This window comes from Heterocephalus glaber, unplaced genomic scaffold (genome assembly GCF_053883595.1).
Source record: "Heterocephalus glaber isolate CG9 unplaced genomic scaffold, H.glaber_assembly_v1.0 deba00001553, whole genome shotgun sequence".
NCBI classification, from domain to species: domain Eukaryota; kingdom Metazoa; phylum Chordata; class Mammalia; order Rodentia; family Bathyergidae; genus Heterocephalus; species Heterocephalus glaber.
This window is the reverse complement of record NW_028258344.1, coordinates 328,032-346,480: the sequence shown is the minus strand read 5'-3', so window position 1 is coordinate 346,480 and position 18,449 is coordinate 328,032. Positions and strand designations below refer to the sequence as shown.

The 18,449-nt window shown below is 41.0% G+C and overlaps 1 protein-coding gene across 7 annotated transcripts in view; it reads right to left on the bottom strand.

The window, feature by feature from the left end:
- Nucleotides 1–18,449, bottom strand: part of Lyn (LYN proto-oncogene, Src family tyrosine kinase) — a 136,333-nt gene that overhangs the window by 52,251 nt on the left and 65,633 nt on the right. For 3 of the 7 annotated variants that reach the window (XM_004871523.4, XM_021249545.2, XM_087190318.1), the window contains 5 exons: nt 7,737–7,873; nt 4,852–4,897; nt 3,317–3,422; nt 1,510–1,608; nt 1,285–1,388 (listed from right to left, as the gene is read on the bottom strand). In XM_004871523.4, coding sequence (XP_004871580.1) covers nt 1,285–1,388; nt 1,510–1,608; nt 3,317–3,422; nt 4,852–4,897; nt 7,737–7,868 — 487 coding nt within the window. In that variant the 5' untranslated portion in view covers nt 7,869–7,873. Of the gene's footprint in view, nt 1–1,284; nt 1,389–1,509; nt 1,609–3,316; nt 3,423–4,851; nt 4,898–7,736; nt 7,874–17,275; nt 17,449–18,449 lie in introns of those variants that run through there. The other 4 variants (XM_087190319.1, XM_004871525.4, XM_087190320.1 and 1 more) reach the window with 3 other exon arrangements.

Sequence of the window (18,449 nt, the reverse complement as noted above, 5' to 3'; positions counted from 1 at the left end):
CTTCATTGACTCCGATCAGTCTTATGTTATGCTTCTTTGCATCTTCTAGCAGCTGCTGGATTGATTTCTTATGTTCCCTTACAATTTTGAAACAATTTTTCTTTTCCTGGTCATTAATTGCAATCTTATCTTCTGTATCTGAAATTCTGTCCTCACATTGACTCATTCTGCTGTGTAGACTTTCAATGGAGTTTTTCATCTCCTGGAAATCTATTTGCATCTGTTTTATGGATTCCATTTGTTTCCTATGTTGGGATTCCATCATGTTCTTCAGCTCCTCTCTAGATTTATTAATCATGTCTTGCACTAGGGGCACAATTTCTCCTGTTATCTGAAAAATTATTTCTGATTTCATTTTTTCCAGATCCCCTTTTGTTGCCAGTTCAGTGGGTTCAGGTGGTTGAGTATCAGAGTGTTCCATGTCATTTCCCTTTGGGGTTGCTGTAGGTGATCTGGAAGTCTGGTTTTCAGACTTATTTATGTGTTTTCTCATTTTGACTGGGGGCGCGGAGGGGGGCTGTTGGCACCTGCGCAGCTCACCTCCTCTGAGCTGGGAGAGGTGGGCCAGGGGCCAGGAGCGGCGGTAGGGATGATGGCCCAAAAGCCCCTTCCTCTGGACCAGGAGCAGTGGGATGGTGGCTCAGAAGCCCCTACCTCTGGGCAGGAATTCTTTAAATGCTGAGAACTTGATTAGCTCCAGTACAGTGGTCTGGTGGTCCGGTGTCCTCTGCATCTTTGTAGTGTGGAACCAGGTGGCTGTAGAGAGAAGAGGCCAAAGGAGGAGGGGGGGGTGGTGGTGGTGGTGGTGGTGGTGGTGGTGGTGGTGGTCCAATGGATTGCTGCCGGGCATGGGCTGATTCGGTGTTTTCCACGTGACTCAATTTTAAAAGTTTTATAAAAATTCTAGTGGACAAATAAAGTTAGCATTTCCTTTACTGTCCCAGTTGCCAACATGCTATTTTACTTCCATGATAGTTTTTAAACTACTTAGCCTAACAGAAAAGTTACTTTGATTTACTTTCTCTTAAAATTTTAGGATTTACTCTAAATAATAATGTAAGAAGCCCAGCAAACATAAAGAATGCCCGCTTAGTGTGGCCATAGTTATACCTGCTTTCCATGTTTGTTTTAGTAGCAAAATGAATCATTTGAGTTTATCATTATCAAAGTACAAAACTTTCACTACTAGAACCCATTGTATCCTTTTTTAAGTAGTTCTAGAATATTTTCTAAAAAATTGTTTCCTAAGTAGTGTTTTATAAGGCATCTTAAGGCACTTCCTACCTTTTAATGTTTCACTTTCTCTAATGAGAAAAGCTCCTGGACTGTTCCCTGGTGCCAGGAGTTGTCGTTCTGCATCTTTCCTGGTTATATCCTTAAAAAACCACCTGTGAAGACATTTTAACATTTCATAGGCTCTAAGTTCCAGGGAAGGCAAAGAATGATGAATAAACAAGTGTTCAATGCAGTGAACACCATCCTCAGAGGTGACAACACATAAGGACTCACTCTTCTGTTTCTAAGGTGTTGACCTTGGCCACGTAGTTGCTAGGGATGAAGCCTTCTCTCTTGGTTGAAAGGGACTTAGCTTTCCACCATTCTCCATGCCTGGAATAAAAATACACACAGAGAAGTATTTATATCCAAGACTCAAGAGCTATAATAGCAACTATCTTAGGGTATTTTTTTGCAAGGTGGGGAGAGAGTCCACTGGGAAAAGCCACTCCTCTGTATGTTACAAAATTGTTTAGGAGTGGAAACAAAGGAAAACGGGCTTACAACTTAAATGTGGGTCATAGTGTTGAGTGCTGCAAAAAAGGGCACTGGTAAAAATGAATCCTATCTTGAAGCAAAATATTTGTCATTTCCACCAGGCCAGCTAAGAAATGCTTCAGGATCCTTACAGAGATAGAGTTCAAGGGAGTAATGGGCCAGAATTCATGTGTTAGAAACTCCCTTGTTAAAATACCTAATTTCAATGAAGATGGATGCCATGAGTAGAAGAAACAATCATAAAACAATTCCAAGCAGGTTCAGACTCATCCTCAAGCCACAGGGCAACACAGAGCTAGGTGGAGGCGAGGCCAGGACTGGGAGGAGCAGGTGAGCTCTCTGGTGCTCACACAGGACAGGGTCCTTGTCTGTGAGACATGAAGGACAATAGAACTAACAATCTGCTACTGGCTATTCTAGAGCAGTACAATATTTATATATACAGTTGGCCCTCCATATCTGTGGGTTCTGCATCTTCAGATTCAACTAATGTAGACTGAAAATATTTTTTGAAAATTATGTCTGTATTAAGCACATACAGACTATTTCCCTTCTCATTATTCTCTAAATAATACAGCATAAGAATTATTTACCTAACATCTACATTGTTTTAGGCATTATAAGTAGTCTACAGCTAATTTAAAGTAAACAGAAGGATGTGCAGAGGTTTTATGCAAATACTACACTATTTTATGTAAGGGACTTGAGCATCTGTGGATTTTAGTACCCACGGGGGCCCTGGAACCAATCTCTGGCAATGCCCAGTGATGGCTGCATACACACATGCCATTCCCATAACAACCCCGTGATCGAGAGACTGTCTTTCCCATCTCTTAATTGAAGATGCAAAGTTAGAGACTTTGCATAAGTTTTCAAGGTCACACAGCCTGGTTTAGGCTCAAGTTTGTGCTCAACCCAAAAGCAACAGTACTCTCAATCATTCCTTAATGAGGGAGTCCCCACTCACCCTATGTGGCAGATCAGGATGACACTTCATGCCAAATCAGTAGGAAAAGTAAGCTAGAATTAAAATATTCTGAGTTCTTTATTTTTCATGCTTCCCTGTATCCCTGGGGCCAGCTATGTGTCTATGAGTCACCATGCAGAGGTCAAGGAAACAAAATGTCCAAGTGTCTTTAATGGAAGCATTGTGCTGCTGAGAGGATTTTCCCAACATGATCCTGCTATAGCACCACACCCAGGAAATCTAACCAGTGTAAACTCCAAATAATCTGAGTAATAAGACTCAATTAAAATAGCCACCTAAAATAACCTGCAGATGTCACACAGACCCAAACTTCTCAAGGCAAAACAGCTTGGTGAAGAAAGAAACTGGTATCTGCTTCAAGAGGCAAACTTGTGGAGAATGCTCACAGCTGGACTAAAATTTACTGGCAACTAAAGGGTTGGGAGGCCTCATGCCCACTACAAGAAGGGAGTCTGGGTGTTATTCTGGCACTGGAAGCAAAACAGGGTGGGTATCCTGCAGGGGCCAGTGGCCTGATGACAGGAGCCGCTGCTGCAGGTGTCTGCATGCACTTACTCCTCCAGGACTTTCATCTTCTCTCCCTTCTTGAAAGACAAGTCATCTGGGTGGATGCCATCATATGGATACAAGGCCACCACAATGTCTCCTTGCTCCTCTGGATCTAGAAATGAAGAACACAAGCAAAAGCTCTTAAGATTCAATCAGCAGAAATGATTTAATAATTCCTATGGGGCACAAAGGACACAAGGAGACAGGGGCAAGTGGGATGTGGACATGCCTTACTATCTGGGGGAAGGGGAGCGGAGGTCCACAGAGCAATGTGTTGCACATATTGTGCACAGTATTTGTTATCGGAAGTCACATTCACCAGAACTATAATTCTAGCTCTGTATTTAGGAAATGATGTGCCCCAATGCTGGCAAGGTTGTAGGGAAAAAGGAACCCTTCTATATTGTTGGTGGGAATGTAAACTAGTATTATCTTTATGGAAATCAGTATGGAGATTTCTCAAAAAAATTAAAAATAGAAATTCCATTTGACTCAGATATTCCTTGTCTCAGTAACTTCCTGAAAGAGTTAAAATCATCACATTGCAGTGATACACAGATACCCATGTTTATAGCAGCACAACTCACAACAGCTAAATTATGGAAGGGGCCTATATGTCCATCAACAGATGAATGGATAAAGAAAATATGGTATATATACACAATGGAGTACTATTCAGCCATAAAGAAGAATAAATTTGAGTCATTTGTAGGAAAATGGGTGGGTCTTGAGACCATAATGCTAAATAAATCAGTGAAATAAATATCTCATGGTTTTTCTTATATGAGAAACCCAAAATATGAATAATTTAAAGAGCAAAATAATAGTGAGATGGTAGGAAACAAGAAGGTGAACTTTGGGGAGATGGGAAAGAGATGTGAAGGAGGAAGAAGGAAGGACAGGCAGGAGGGAAAGAAACAACACTGACTGAAATGCAATACGTATATATACCAATGAGGGTAATTATTATGAATGCAAAGATATACACCAACAATAAAAAGATGTGCCCATGTTCATCAGAGCATGATTCATATACCTAAAGGTAGAAGTGACCCAAATGTCCACTGATGAGTGAATGATAAACAAAATGTAGCATAGCCACATAGTGGACTATTATTCAGCTTAAAAAGAAATGAAGTTCTGACATATTTTATGATATTGATGAACTTTGAGATATTATGCTAAGTTAAATAAACCAGGCATCAAAGGACAAACACCTGTTTCCACTTATATGTGTTACCTAGAATAATCAAATCCACAGAGACAGAAAGAACAGTGGTGGTTCCTAGGAGCAGCAGGGGAGTGGATATGAGGAGTTAGTGTCTAATGTGCACAGATTTTCGGTCTGGGATGATGAAAAAGTTCTCAGATAGTGGTGATGTGAACATACTTAATGCCACTGAACTCAACACTTAAAATGGTAAATCTTATGTTATATATATTCCCATAATAAAAACTAAATTCAAATATCCTGGACAATGACTTTACAGAGGCTCTAACAGTAAGGAAAAAATGTTAACTACGTTGCTAAGAAAACACACCTTTAGCTTGAAACCTTTGTCCTGGTAAAAGCTGAGATTCTGGAATCTGTAAGAGAATACTTATTAGAAAAAATGATTTATACTTAGTTTTTTTACTCACATTCATTTGTGTATCATTTTTCTAACAGTACCAAGTGGGTTTGAATTTGCTAATTAAGTAAGCTAGAATGAGGGCAGCACACAAAGAAAATTCTATGGAGTGAGGTCGCAACCTACATAGGACACTGCTCTTCCTTCTAAAAGCAATCACTTGGCTGTGCTGGCAGAAACTAAACAGGGCTCTGTACAGCAGCTGCTACATGCCCACCTCATCGTAGTGCTTCCGCTTATTTGGTAACAGAACACCCTAGTATTATTGAATGTGGCAATTTGCCCAGCTCAGTGGCCGCCTCCAAACTTCCAGCCCCCGTGCAGCTAGGGAGGGAGTTTCCAACAGCCCAGTGGCTGTGTGGCACTTCCAGTGGCCCATCTTTTCTCTTGCTTTCTTCTTCTTTCTGCCTAACCACGAGGGAGGGCTGGAGCCCCAGCAGCCATGGGAACCAAACACCAGGGACAGCAGAAGGACAGACAAAAGCAGCTGGGCCCAGGTAATTTTCCAGGATTCTCACACGGGCCCATCTCCACATTTCTTGGACTTGCTGAAATATGCGTGTCCAGGGCTGTCACTGGCAGCTGGGAGCAAACTGTAGCTGGTCCAGGCTCTCCTCAGGCCGACCCAGACTCCACTGGGGACACAGAGGGCAACCCTGGGTACTGCAGCAGGGAGGAGAGTTGCTGGGAAGGGCCTGAAGGCACAACAGGCCACCTTTTCCTCCCAATGTCACAGTAAGGGCCTGTGAGGTCCTGTGGCCTCTTCTAAGGAAGATGCTGCCAGGGTCCTACAGCACAAATGTGAACTTTTCTGTTTCCTTGATTAAAGTGATTTCATGGAATGGAAAGAGAATGGATTATACTTATATTTAAATTTTTGATGAAAGTCAGCCTATAAAATCTCTAATTCAGTAAAGAGGGAAAATTACTACCCCGAAGGATCAGAAAATCCATGGGCTCACACTATCCTTCAGGACTTATTCAAAGAAGTTCTATAATGATTTTTAAAAATTTTAGTCATTTAGATTTGCATAATCAGGAAATATAATTTATTTTATATGATTCAGAGGCAATAATTAGGTAAGAAACTAATTAAAAGCAGCAAGAGGATTTGCAAATATCAGAGACTTAACTTACAAACATTGTAATTTTTTTTTTTTTTCCCTAATGAGACCTCACTGTTACCCAGGATGGGTCTTGAACTCATGGGCTCAAGTGATCTTCCTGTCTTAGCCACCTGAGTAGCTGGGGCTACAGGCAGGTGGCACTACACAGCTCGTTTTAATACCTTTAGTAAGACCAAAAGATATATACTATACATGACTCTTATACCATTGCTCTAGATCTTTCTTTAAAATAGCTTTTCCTAGAGTATTGTTGGATTTGTAGCAATTCCACTTCACTTCCTCATTAGATCCAATTATAATCAGTCCATTGCATGCATCTGGCACATCTGGCAGGGCTAAGAGTGTTATTTATGGCCGCAGAATAAGGCCAAACTAACTGGCTCATGAAGCCATGGCATCTGTGACCACAGAAGATACAAATGAAAACACTTATGGTATACATGAAGGAACTGAAAGATTTCAAACGTGTTTACACCTTTGCTTTCTAATTTGAGTTTTAATCTCCCTTACTCTGAACAAGAGGAGAAAATGAATGTAATTTTATACTAGTCTCCTTTGTTTTTATAAGGACATCTTCATTCATCATTTATGAACAAAACCAAAACAAACAACAAATAAAACAAACAAACAAAAAACCTTGGGCTTAAAGCACATAAAGCTATAGCATTTGGTACCAGAAACAAATAGGTCCATTTAAAGAGAACTCTGAAGTTTAAAAGACCATTTGTGACTCAAACTCCTCTTATTTTACTTTCTGCCAGTCATATTTATATGCTATATAGTTCTATAACTTATGTAATATGTTTTAAATTTTTATATTGAAGCTGGGCATGGTGGCACCTATGTGTAATTCCAGCACTCTGGGAAGCTGAGGGATGAGGATGGCCATAAGAACGCAGACTGGGCAACTTAGCAATTTAATAAGACCCTTTCTCAAAATAAAAAGGGGGTAGGCATATATCTCAGTGCAAACACCTTCGGGTCGATCCTCAGTACCACACACAAACTTACTGATATGTATTTATCATCAATAAACTATTAAAGCCACTAATAATCTTATACACTTGGAGTAGATATATTTTTATCTGTAATTTTATGTGTTATAATGGTAATTTACATGTCCAGAAACATCATATATATTCACTTAATAGTATAACCTACTTTAGCTTCTGATGTGAATTCAGTACTTCTTTCTGCTTCCAGACTATGGTGCTAATCTCATTATCTTTTTTTTTTCTGAGGCAGGTGGCAGAACCACTGAGCCTTGCTTTGTAGTTCAGGATGACCTTGAACTCACTATGTTGTCCAGGCTGGCCTCGGAGCTCCAGCAATCCTCCTGCCTCAGTCTCCTGAGTGCTGGGATCACAGGTGTGTGCCACCACACTTGGCTTCACTACCTATCTTGAGCCAACAGTAACAGGAAAGATGGTTTGCTCTACACAGAAGAATGTGACCAAATGCCTGTTTATTGCCCATTAAGTGGCTTAGTTTTTCCTAAACTATTTACATGCTCTTCAAAGGATTAATTTATGAAGCATATCAGAAATTATTTGGGGCCCAAGTAATCAACGTAATTATTTGCATGCACATATTACAGATGGGAGTTTAAATATTGCAGCCATACTTTGATCCTGCGGTGGGAATTCTCCCCTGAGACTATCTACTTACTGGCCTTTGCTGTTTATTGGACGTTGGATCTCTCACATAAATAGTTCGGTCAGTATTACGTACTGGTTGAGTCTTCAAATCTATTCCATCGTCATTCAGATTGTCTTTCCTTTTTGATTTTATACATCCCATATTTCCTGTTGGAATATAAACACAGTGATATTGTTTTACTATTCCAGAACTGGCTTCAAGCCATTAGAAATTTCATTCTTCATCATACAGAAATATACTCAAAGGTGAATATTGCTCATTCATTCATTCATAAATATTGAGCATCAATTTTTTGTTTTATTTGAATTATGTTTTTTGAAACATAATTCCTATTCTAAATATTTTTATACTTTTGGGTTAAAGACGTATGAACTTAAATTATGGCACAAAGTGGCAAGTCAGTGACAGGCTGCACAAGACCTAAGAAAAGACACCTAACTCAGGCAAGAGGAAAAGGAGGTAGCCAGGGAAGCTTGCGGAAGGAGCTGCTCCATGAGTTGAGACAGGAGGGACATGAGCCAGGTGTCAAAGTCAGCAAAGGGATTCCAGGAAAAAGGGACTCCATGTGCAACCACAACTGAGGGCCGGATGACACAGCCACTTCAGGAACCAGTTCAACAACATTGAGCTCTTTAGTCTAGAAGCAGGTGGGGAAGGCCTGGATTTGGGGGTGGAGAGGGAGGCACATGCTGGGCACAATGCTGGTGACTTGAGTTTTACACCCAGACACATCCCATGCCTATACTTTAAAAACAAAATAAAATCTGTTATGATGTCCATCTGAAGGTCTGACAGGGCAGTGGTTCCTACAGAATAGATTCTCTGGACACATTCTAGGAAATCTGGGGGCCTAGTGGGGGCTTGGTGCTCCCCATTCTGGAGCACTGCCAAATCTGGGGGCCAATTTCTAGAACTTCAGAGGAAAGAAGGATGTCTTAGAGCTAAGAGGAGAGGCGGTGCAAATCAGTCAGTACCTGGGGGGAGGAACTATGCTAAGAAACCTCCAGAGCTCTCTCTCTCTCTCTCTCTCTCTCTCTCTCTCTCTCTCTCTCTCTCTCTCTCTCTCTCCACTGTTCCCAGTGTCCTGCTGCCACTCTATGGCCCCTCCTTGTCTTGTTACCCTGCAGGCCCCCAGCTGGCCTGGGGGCTTGGACTTGCTTCTCGTCTGCTTGGCTAGGTAGGATGCTCTGAAGGACAGCCAAGCCTCTTTCTGAAACTAGCCAGGGGTAGTTTCCAAAACAAAGGGGAAGCAGGTACTTATTTGATTCCAAACAGCCCTTTTTTTCCTTTTCTGTATGCTGAAGTTTCTGAAATAGAGACGGGTTTTAAAGAAGGTCTGTAAATAAGCAAGACGAGTTTTAGGACTGATTTGTAAAGGAGCACGTGAGTTTTTTTGTTTTCTTTTTCAGCAACCTCCCCTAACTGATCACCCCTTAAAGTGCTTTATAAATGGGTAAATACAGTGATAGGGAGGTCCGGGAAGAGCGGGCCCCTGAGCACGTGGCAAACTCGTTACAGAGGAGCCTTGAGTGGGTCCTTGGCTGATCTTGTACCCAGCCCTTCACACAGCGCCACCCCATTCTGCTTCTGAGGCCCCGTCTCCTTGCCTCTGGGTATGTGTCTGTCTGAGTCTTTCCTCCAGATTCTACCCAAAGGTGACTGCCCCAGACAAGTGAAAGAAAGAGCATGCTCCACCCGGAACACCATGATTTACATTTTTCTTTTGTGGTACTGTGGATTGAATACAGAGCCATTACACTGAGCTACATTCCCAGCCTCTTTAAAAAACTTTTAATTTTTTTTTTAACATATCTTGCCAAGTCGCTAAGTTGCCCAGGCTGGGCTCAAATTTGTGATCCTCCTGCTTCAGCCTCTCAGAGTGCTAAGATTACAGGTGTGCACCACCATACCTGGCTTCCATTTACACTCTTATCTGTCATATTCCCACCTAGTTCCATTATCAGCCTTTTCTTTTTTTTCCGGTCAGCTCTCCCAGCTAGAATGGAAGTGGTTCGGACACCAGCCATCTCCCTGGCTGTCTACAGTACTTCCACCACTAACACAGTGCCAAGGGCAGGTGCTCAGAGCATATCTATTGAGAGAACAGACAAATGGGTCCAGTGGCATGGGCTCCCCCTCTTGAAACAGCTATAGGCTCATCAGGACACCTTTTGCCCAAAGATGCAGGAGGGAAAAGAAAGGGGGCAAAGCCCACCTCAAGGTGTCATTCTAAAAGACACCAACTGAAGCAGAGGCCTCTACAATCCACTTCATGTTTGTAGGAAACACAGGAGAGAGAGGAATAAGATGATCGGACAAATCCAGAATGTGCTGTACACTAAAGATAAGTAGCTGGATTTGTCTATGCTGGGGCAGGGGCAGAAGTATTCTGTATGGAAAGATTGCAGGGCTGGTGAGTAACTCAGTGTTGGAGTGTTTGCTTAACAAATCTGAGGCTCTAGCTTCTGTTCTCAGGAGAGAGAGAGAGACACGGACAAACAGAGACAGAGATAGAGACACTGTGGGAATGTGAGAACTTTCACTGAATCCCAGGGGCCAGGGGTTGAAATGCACATAGCTGAAATAATTGGGGAAATCCGAGTTGGTCTGAGAAAGAGACCAGGGAACTGCTAGGCTTCGTCAGGTGAAAATGGTGTTCTGGATGTATGGGAGACTCTGCATCGCAGAAGATGCAAGTGGAGGTGTGTGGGGGTAAGGGTTAAGGTCTCAGCAACTTTTAACACTTCAGCCACAATGAGGGGCCAGAGAGGGGGCAAAGGTGTCCAAATATTCAAAAATTAGTGAATACAGGAAACAGGCATATTCTTTCATTGTTTTCTGTAGATTTGAAAATTTCAAAGCAAGAAGATAAGAGGCTATCAACAACTCTGTAAAAGCATTCTTTGAAATGTTAGATACCCAGCGGAGCGTCTGTGTGTGCCTGAAGGCCGGAAATGAGATTAGCACAGCTCCCGGTCAGGCATTCTTTCCATGGTAAGCCAAGGAGCCTGGGTTTTTTGGCAACAGGGAGCCACAGAAAACTCTCTTAGGTGGAATGACACACGGAGTCCTTTAGTTCTGAGACAGAACTCTAGGAAACAAGGACAGGGTGGGCTAGCATGGGAAAATCTGCCCCCTAGCGTCCAAAAGTGTCCAGAGAAAGAGATGAGGGCTTCTGTAGAGGGGCTGTGCTCTTGGGGATGGAAAGGGTGAAAAATTAAAAAGGTGAGTGGGGGCAGGGTGTCAACCAAGAACACCATACTAATGGATTGTCATTTGTTCATTCTTAGTTTGTTTTTCCCTCTTGCTATCACCATGGAAATTGAGAGCCAAGTGTATGTATCATAGATGAAAAAATGGAAACAGCCCTCTATATGGAGAACTAGCATGACCTCAGGGCTTAGACAGAGGTCGCCTCTGGTCCCCACCCCCAATCAGGAACAGAGCTCAGATTTGAAGCCTTGCGGTTCAGAAAGAAACCTTCAAGAGCACTTCTTATCATATGGCGATCAACATCCCAAGGTCTTGCAATTCTCTATGCTGTACGAAGGTATCAGAAAAGTAGAAGATATAATCTATACTCTACAAAAACTAAGAATGCAATTTACAAATTTCCAAGTTCTATGATGCAATGAATGATGTGCACCTTCGTATTTTTTAATTAAACACCTATCATGTGCTGCACAACTTATTTAAGGCATTATTAGGTCTCCTTTACAGAGCAGTAAACTGAGCTGAGAGAGGTTCGGTGAGTGGCTAGTGAGGGAAGAGCCAGGTCTCACTCACACTTCACTCCGGTCCAAAGTTTAAGGTTAGCATTAATTCCACAGCCTGCACTCTTACCGTTTTGCTATATGATAGCTATTTTGAAAGTTGTGTTTCAGTAATAGTGCTAAAGAAGAGATTATTTTTGTAGCCTGCCTTTCTCAAAAGGGTATGAAAAAAGTCAATAATGAGGTAAATTAGATGAAAACAAAATGAGAAGCAATGAAGAGAGGAGCGTGTGAACTCGGTTACACTATGGGTGATAGATCTGTGTAACTAACTGCCCGCGTTTGCTGGCAGGAAGGGCCTGAGGAAACATGAGTTACCAGGTGGGGAAGTAAGGGGCTGAGCTCCTCGTGGGGCAGTGCGTCCCCAGCACGAATTCTAAGTTCCCTGATGGCAGACTTAAGTGCTGTGGGTGATATATAGTTGGCAATGCCTCCAATACTGTTTTTTAACAGTAAATAAAGGTACATTTTATATGGAGAGTCTTTAGGTTAAAAGTAATCCTAATCACTGAAGGGGTGTGACATGCAAATACAACCCTGGGATGTTCCTTGAGAATGCTCAACTCTATCACCTGAAGAGATCCAAGCAGCTGGGCAGCCCCTCTGCTCATGAGGGACGTGCACAACAACCCTTACAACCAGCAGCTGTGAGAACCAGAGGCTGGTGACTTCTCTTTTCAGAAATTTTCTCATGGGAATATCCATTAGCGGAGGCTCCTCCTTGTTCAAGGGCCTTAGCATATTAAAAGAATTATTTAAAAAACCAAAAAGTAACTCAGCACAGTGGCACATGCCTGCAATCCCACCTACCTTGGAGACTGAGGCAGGGGGTTGGAAATTTGAAGTCAGCTTGGGTAACTTAGCCAGACTCTGTCTCAAAATAAAAATAAAAAGGGCTAGGGATGTAATTTAGTAATGGAGTACTTGTCTAGCATGCACAAGGCCCAGAGTTCAATACCTGGTGCTAAAAATTTTAAGAACAGCAACAACAAAAAGCAGACTCTGGAACAACAGACTGTAACTACTTCTTACCACCCTACTGCCTTTGGCCGGACCTACAATGCCTAGTGACTATTCACTGGCTTAACAAAGAAGCAGTTGTGCACCTGGACTCCGCTTCTGGGGGTCTGCACAAGGGCACCAGCATGGTCACACTAGCATCACTTAGGTTATAAACGGAGCCCATCTAGATGTTTATCAATCCTTACCATATGTGGGCAAACTGGCAGGTACTCTACCCTGTATCTAACTTTCTCTTCTCTGCCAATAAAGGTTTTTAAATTACTCATCATTCACATTACTGCTAACTTAAAGGAACCAAAAATAGAAACCTGGATGTCGCTTTTCACCTATGAAGAAAACCAGACTATCCGACAGTCTCCTTTCTCCTCCCTCCTCTCCACCCCTCTCCTCTCTGAGCGGTTCTGTGGTTATGAATCCTAGAGTATAATTCTATACATGGCTCATATAATTGTAGCTCTTAACATTTTAAAATGAAGTTACTATGATTTGACTCCTCATGATGTAAATATCTTGCCTTTGTAAAAAGCCATACAATAAACTGTTGGTACCTTGTTTATGTTTATTGTGACATACATTTTCAGTTTCTATTTTTTTCCTTAAATTCTTTTACTGGTACATTTTAGGTATACATTACATTTACATTTCTCATTGGGAACTTGTACCTGTACATAACGTATCTTGGTTCTTATTTTTTCCCATTCCCTGTCCTCCCTTCACCCCCCCCCCACCCTTCCCTATTTACAAAGACTTTATTTCCATTTTTTCCATTTCTCATCATTTTTTCCTTTCCCTTCTTTCCTTTCCCCTGCCCCTCCCACTAACCCTACCCCTTTGGACCTTTTCTTCCTATTTCACATTATCGATTATTCATTCTAATCATTGGTACATTTTACGTATACAGTATAATGACATTCATCATTGGAAATTTGCGCCTTTAAATAATCTCTCTTGGTTCTTATTTTTCCCCCTTTCCCTGCCCTCCCTTCAACCCCTCCATCCCTCCCTATTTACAAAGACTTTTTTTACATTTTTCCATTTTCTGATATTAATTCCTTTCCCTTCTTTCCTTTCGCCTACCCCTCCCACTTCCCATTTGCCCCTTTTCTTCCAATTTCACACTATCCATTACACCATTTATCCATTATACCTTTTCTCACACTAGAGAAACTATTCGGTATTTATACATGTGTGTCCTATTTATTTCACTTAACAGTATCGCCTCAATGTGCATCCATTTAGCTATAAATGTCTCTAATTTCTCATTCTTTATGGCTGAGTAGTACTCCATCTTATTAAAAAAAACCACATTTTCTTTATCCAGTCTCCAGTTGTTGGGCATCTGGGCTGCTTCCAACTTTTAGCTATTACAAATTGTGCTGCTATGAACATGGGTGCACATATATCACTGTGGTATGATTCCTTTAATTCTTTGGGAAGATACCCAGTAGGGGAATAGCGGGGTCTTCCAGTCCTAGTTCTTTGAGGTATCTCCATACTGATTTCCATAGTGATTGCACCAGTCTACACTCCCACCAGCAGTGGAGGAGGGTTCCTCTTTCCCCACACCCCCACCAGTATTTGTTATTGGCTGATTTCATGATAGCAGCCATTCTTTCTGGAGTGAAGTGGAATCTCAGCGTTGTTTTCATTTGCATCTCTTAAATGACCAGTGATGTTGAACATTTTTTCATATGTTTATTTGCGATTTCTACTTCTTTGTCTGAGATGTGTCTGTTCACTTCACATGCCCATTTTTGGATTGGCCCTTTAAATTTGGGAGGTCTGATTTTTTTAAGTTCTTTATCAATTCGAGATAGTAGGCCTTTGAGGAACAGCAGGTAAAGATTTTTTTCCCACATTGTGGGTTGTCTCTTCACACTGTTGGTGCTTTCTCTTGCTGTGCAGAAGCTTTTTAAAAAGAAGAGGTCCCACTTGTTGATTTTTTGTGCTAGTTCATGGGCACCTGGGGTTTGGTTCATAAAATCTTTTCCTATACCAGTGTCTTCAAGAGTTCTACCTAACTTCTGCTCCAGCCGGTTCAGTTTCTATTTTTTTTGTTGTTAAATTCTTTTATTGGTACATTTTAGGTTTAATATTTAGATCTTTAATCCATTTTGATTTTAGTTTAGTGCATGGTGAGAGATATAGGTCTAGTTTTAATCTTTGGCAAGTTGAAGCCGAATTTCTCTAGCACCATTTATTAAAGAGGCTATCTTTCCTCCAGCGAGGGTGTTTGGCTCCTTCATCAAAGATGAGGTGGCTGAGTGTTTCTGGAGTTGTTTCTGCATCTTCTAATCTGTTCCACTGGTCCTCGGGTCTGTTTATTTGCCAGTACTGCGCTGTTTTTATCACAGTAGCTTTGTAGTATAGTTTCAAGTTGGGGATTGTGATACCCCCTCCCATGTCTCTGTTACCTAGAAGTGCTTTTGCTATTCTGGGTCTCTTGTTCCAAATAAATTTTTGGATTTTTTTCTCAAGGTCCGTGAAGTATGCTGCCAGGATTTCAACTGGAATTGCATTGAATCTATACAGCAGTTTTGGAAGTATGGCCATTTTCACTATATTGATCCTTCCTACCCAAAAGCAGGTCTTTCTATTTTCGGACATCATCTTCAATCTGTCTTTTCAGAGTGCTATAGTTTTCAGAGAAGAGGTCTTTGATTTCTTTCATTAGGTTGATTCCTAGGTATTTCAGTTTTTTGGATGCTACTGTGAAAGAAATTGTTTGCCCTATTTCTGGCTCAGTAAGTCTGTTGTTAGTGTAGAGGAAAGCTATTGTTTTTTTTCTTTTAACCTTATATCCAGCTACTCTACTGAATTTGGTTATTAAGTCTAGAAGACTTTTGGTCAGGTTGTTGGGGTCTTCTATATAGACTATCATGTCATGTGCAAATAATGACAATTTGACTTCTTCATTTCCTATCTTTATTCCTTTTATTTCTTTCTCTTGTCTAATTGCCATGGCTAATGTTTCTAAAACTATATTGAACAAGAGAGTTGATGGTGGGAATCCTTGTCTTGTTCCTGGTTTTAGTGTGAAGGATTTCCGTTTTTAACCATTTAGTATGATACTGGCTGTTGGTTTTACATAGATAGCTTTTATCAGATTGAGGTAGAGACTGTCTATTCCAATTTTTTGTAGGGGTTTTATCATAAATGAGTGTTGGATTTTGTCAAATGCTTTTTCTATGTCTATGGAGATAATCATATGGTTTTTGTCCTTGGTTGTATTGATGTAGTGCATTACATTTATTGATTTGCATATGTTGAACCATCCCTGCATCCCTGGGATGAATCCCACTTGGTCAGGGTGTATGATCTTCTTGATGATCTTCTGCATTCTATTTGCCAGTATCTTATTAAGGACTTTTGCATCTATGTTCATTAGTGAGATTGGGCTAAATTTCTCTTTTTCGGTTGGGTCTTTCTCTGCTTTGGGAATCAAGGTGATGCTTGCTTCCAGGAATGAATTTGGGAGTATTGCTTCCCTTTCAATTTCATTGAAGAGTTTAAATAGTAGTGGCAGTAGTTCCTTTCTAAATGTCTTGTAGAACTCAGCAGTGAAGTCATCAGGACCTGGGCTTTTCTTAGTTGGTAAGTTTTTAATTACATTTTCAATTTCATTGGTTGATATTGTGTTTATAGAATTTTTAGGTCTTCTTCATTCAACTTTGGTAATTCATACATATCTAGGTATCTGTCCATTTCTTCTGGGTTTTCCGTCTTATTGGAGTATAGGTTCTGGAAGTAGGTATTGATGATCCTCTGGATTTCTGCTAGGTCTGTTGTAATTTCACCCTTTTCATTCCTAATTTCTTTCCTTTTTCTTTCCTTTTTCTGATAAGATTGGCTAAGGGTTTGTCAATTTTGTTTATTCTTCTGAACCAACTCTTGGCTTCATTAATTTTTTGTATCATTCTCTTAGTCTCCATTGCATTGATTTCTGCTCTAATCTTTATAATTTCCTCCCTTGTATGAGCTTTGGGTTTGTCCTGCTCTTCTCTTTCTAGAAGCTTGAGGATTAGGATCAGGTTGTTTAATTGGGCTCGCTCTGTTTTCCTAATATATGTATTCACTGCTATGAATTTCCCTCATAAGACTGCTTTCACTGTGTGCCATAGATTCCGATATGTTGCACTGTCATTGTCATTTAATTTTAGGAAATGTCTGATTTCTTCTTTAATTTCCTCTGTGACCCACTGGTTACTCAGAAGTGTGTTGTTCAATTTCCACGTGTTTATGAAATTTTTCTGGTTTCTTTTGCTATGGTTTTCCAATTTCATCACACTATGGTCTGATAATATGCAGGGGATAACTTCAATTCCATTGTACTTACTTACACATGTTGTATGAGTGAGTATGTGGTCTATTTTGGAGAACGACCCATGTGCAACTGAAAATATTGTGTATTCTGATTTTGTGGGGTGGAACACTCTGTGAACATCTGTTAAGTTCATTTATTCAAGAGTTTGATTGAGTTTTAGTATTTCATTACTTATTTTTTGTCTAGTTGATCTATCTATTTGTGACAGTGGGGTATTGAGGTCAACTTAGGGAATTTAACAAGATGAAATACAAAGAAAGCTCAACGAAATAGATACCATGGTACTGATCCCAAACCAAAATGACCTCGATTTTCAAAGGTAGGTTCAAATTTGGCCAGGAGTCATTGATAGGAATTCATCCTATAACAATGCCCTCCAGTTCTCACCCTTGCACTCAAGTATCAATTCTATCACTCAAGAGACTTACTTTGCCTGCCACTTCAGAAACCTTCAGGCCCACTTTAATTGCTTTCCTTCTTGCTTCAGTTTCAGAAATGAGACTACCAGAGAGTTGCAATGCTTTCTCCAAACTACCTATCAGGTAGTCTGGTGCTTTGATAGTTTGACAGGAAGCTTTTCACCTATCAGAATAGCTTCCTTGGTAGCCTACAAGTGATAGAAGAGGACAGAGTATCAGAACAAAACTCCACAAAAAACCCCATTAATTCCTATCTTAAACAGTTTAGTCTTTTATCAGTTTTTCTAAATAGCTTCTGAAGGAGCCAGATGAAAAGCATGTGGCCAGACACTTTACTTAAGCAACTAAGTTTTTTTTTTTTCATATATGCCAGAGAAATCATTTTCAAACCTTCTCTAATGTGTCCTCTGTAAAATCTCCTTGAAAACTGGAGCTGACACTGTTGCTAAGCTGGTAATGTTACTCGTGGTCTTGCTGTGTTGGTCTGGGCCATAGACTGGCTGCTGAGGTTTCACTGGGTATTCCTGAGTTGGAAACTGTTATACAGACAATGGGGAACTTCTGGATCCCTTGAGAAGCTTTTACAGGCTGAGAGAGGGAAGCCTTGGGACACTTCTGACTCTTTTGTCTCAATACTTTCTTTCCTTACTGCTTTACCAGGTGTAAGACAAAAAGTGAAGAGAGAAACAGGTCCCTTTCTTCAGTCCTAAAGATGTCCCTCCCAGTTATCTCACTCCAAATTGGGGTTCTCTGCTTGTCTAGCTGCAAAATACACCCTCCCTAAGGTTTAAATGATGTAGGTCACAGGGATAGGGGATGGAGATGATTAAACCAATGTACTTGGCAATCCCTCAGAGGACCCGGCTTCTTATATTATAAGGGTAATTTGAAGTCTGTGACTGAGATTGAGCTTTCAGGCTCCCCTAGAAGGGAGGAGGATGTGATTCACATGAAATACTTCTTTGGAAAGAGTGGAAAGACTAGAATAGAACCTATGACCAAGATGTCTACTAGTCCCCACCCACTTTTCCTATTAGGGGTCAATTGGGAAAGGGTGTGGAGTGGGAGGTAGCTTTAGGAAACGCTAGATAGGTACAAGGTCAACATTCCTAGACACAGAGGGAGAGGTCCAGATCTGAAGGAGGGACTTGGTTTTCTCTTTGTTCCTGTCTGACACTGGGAG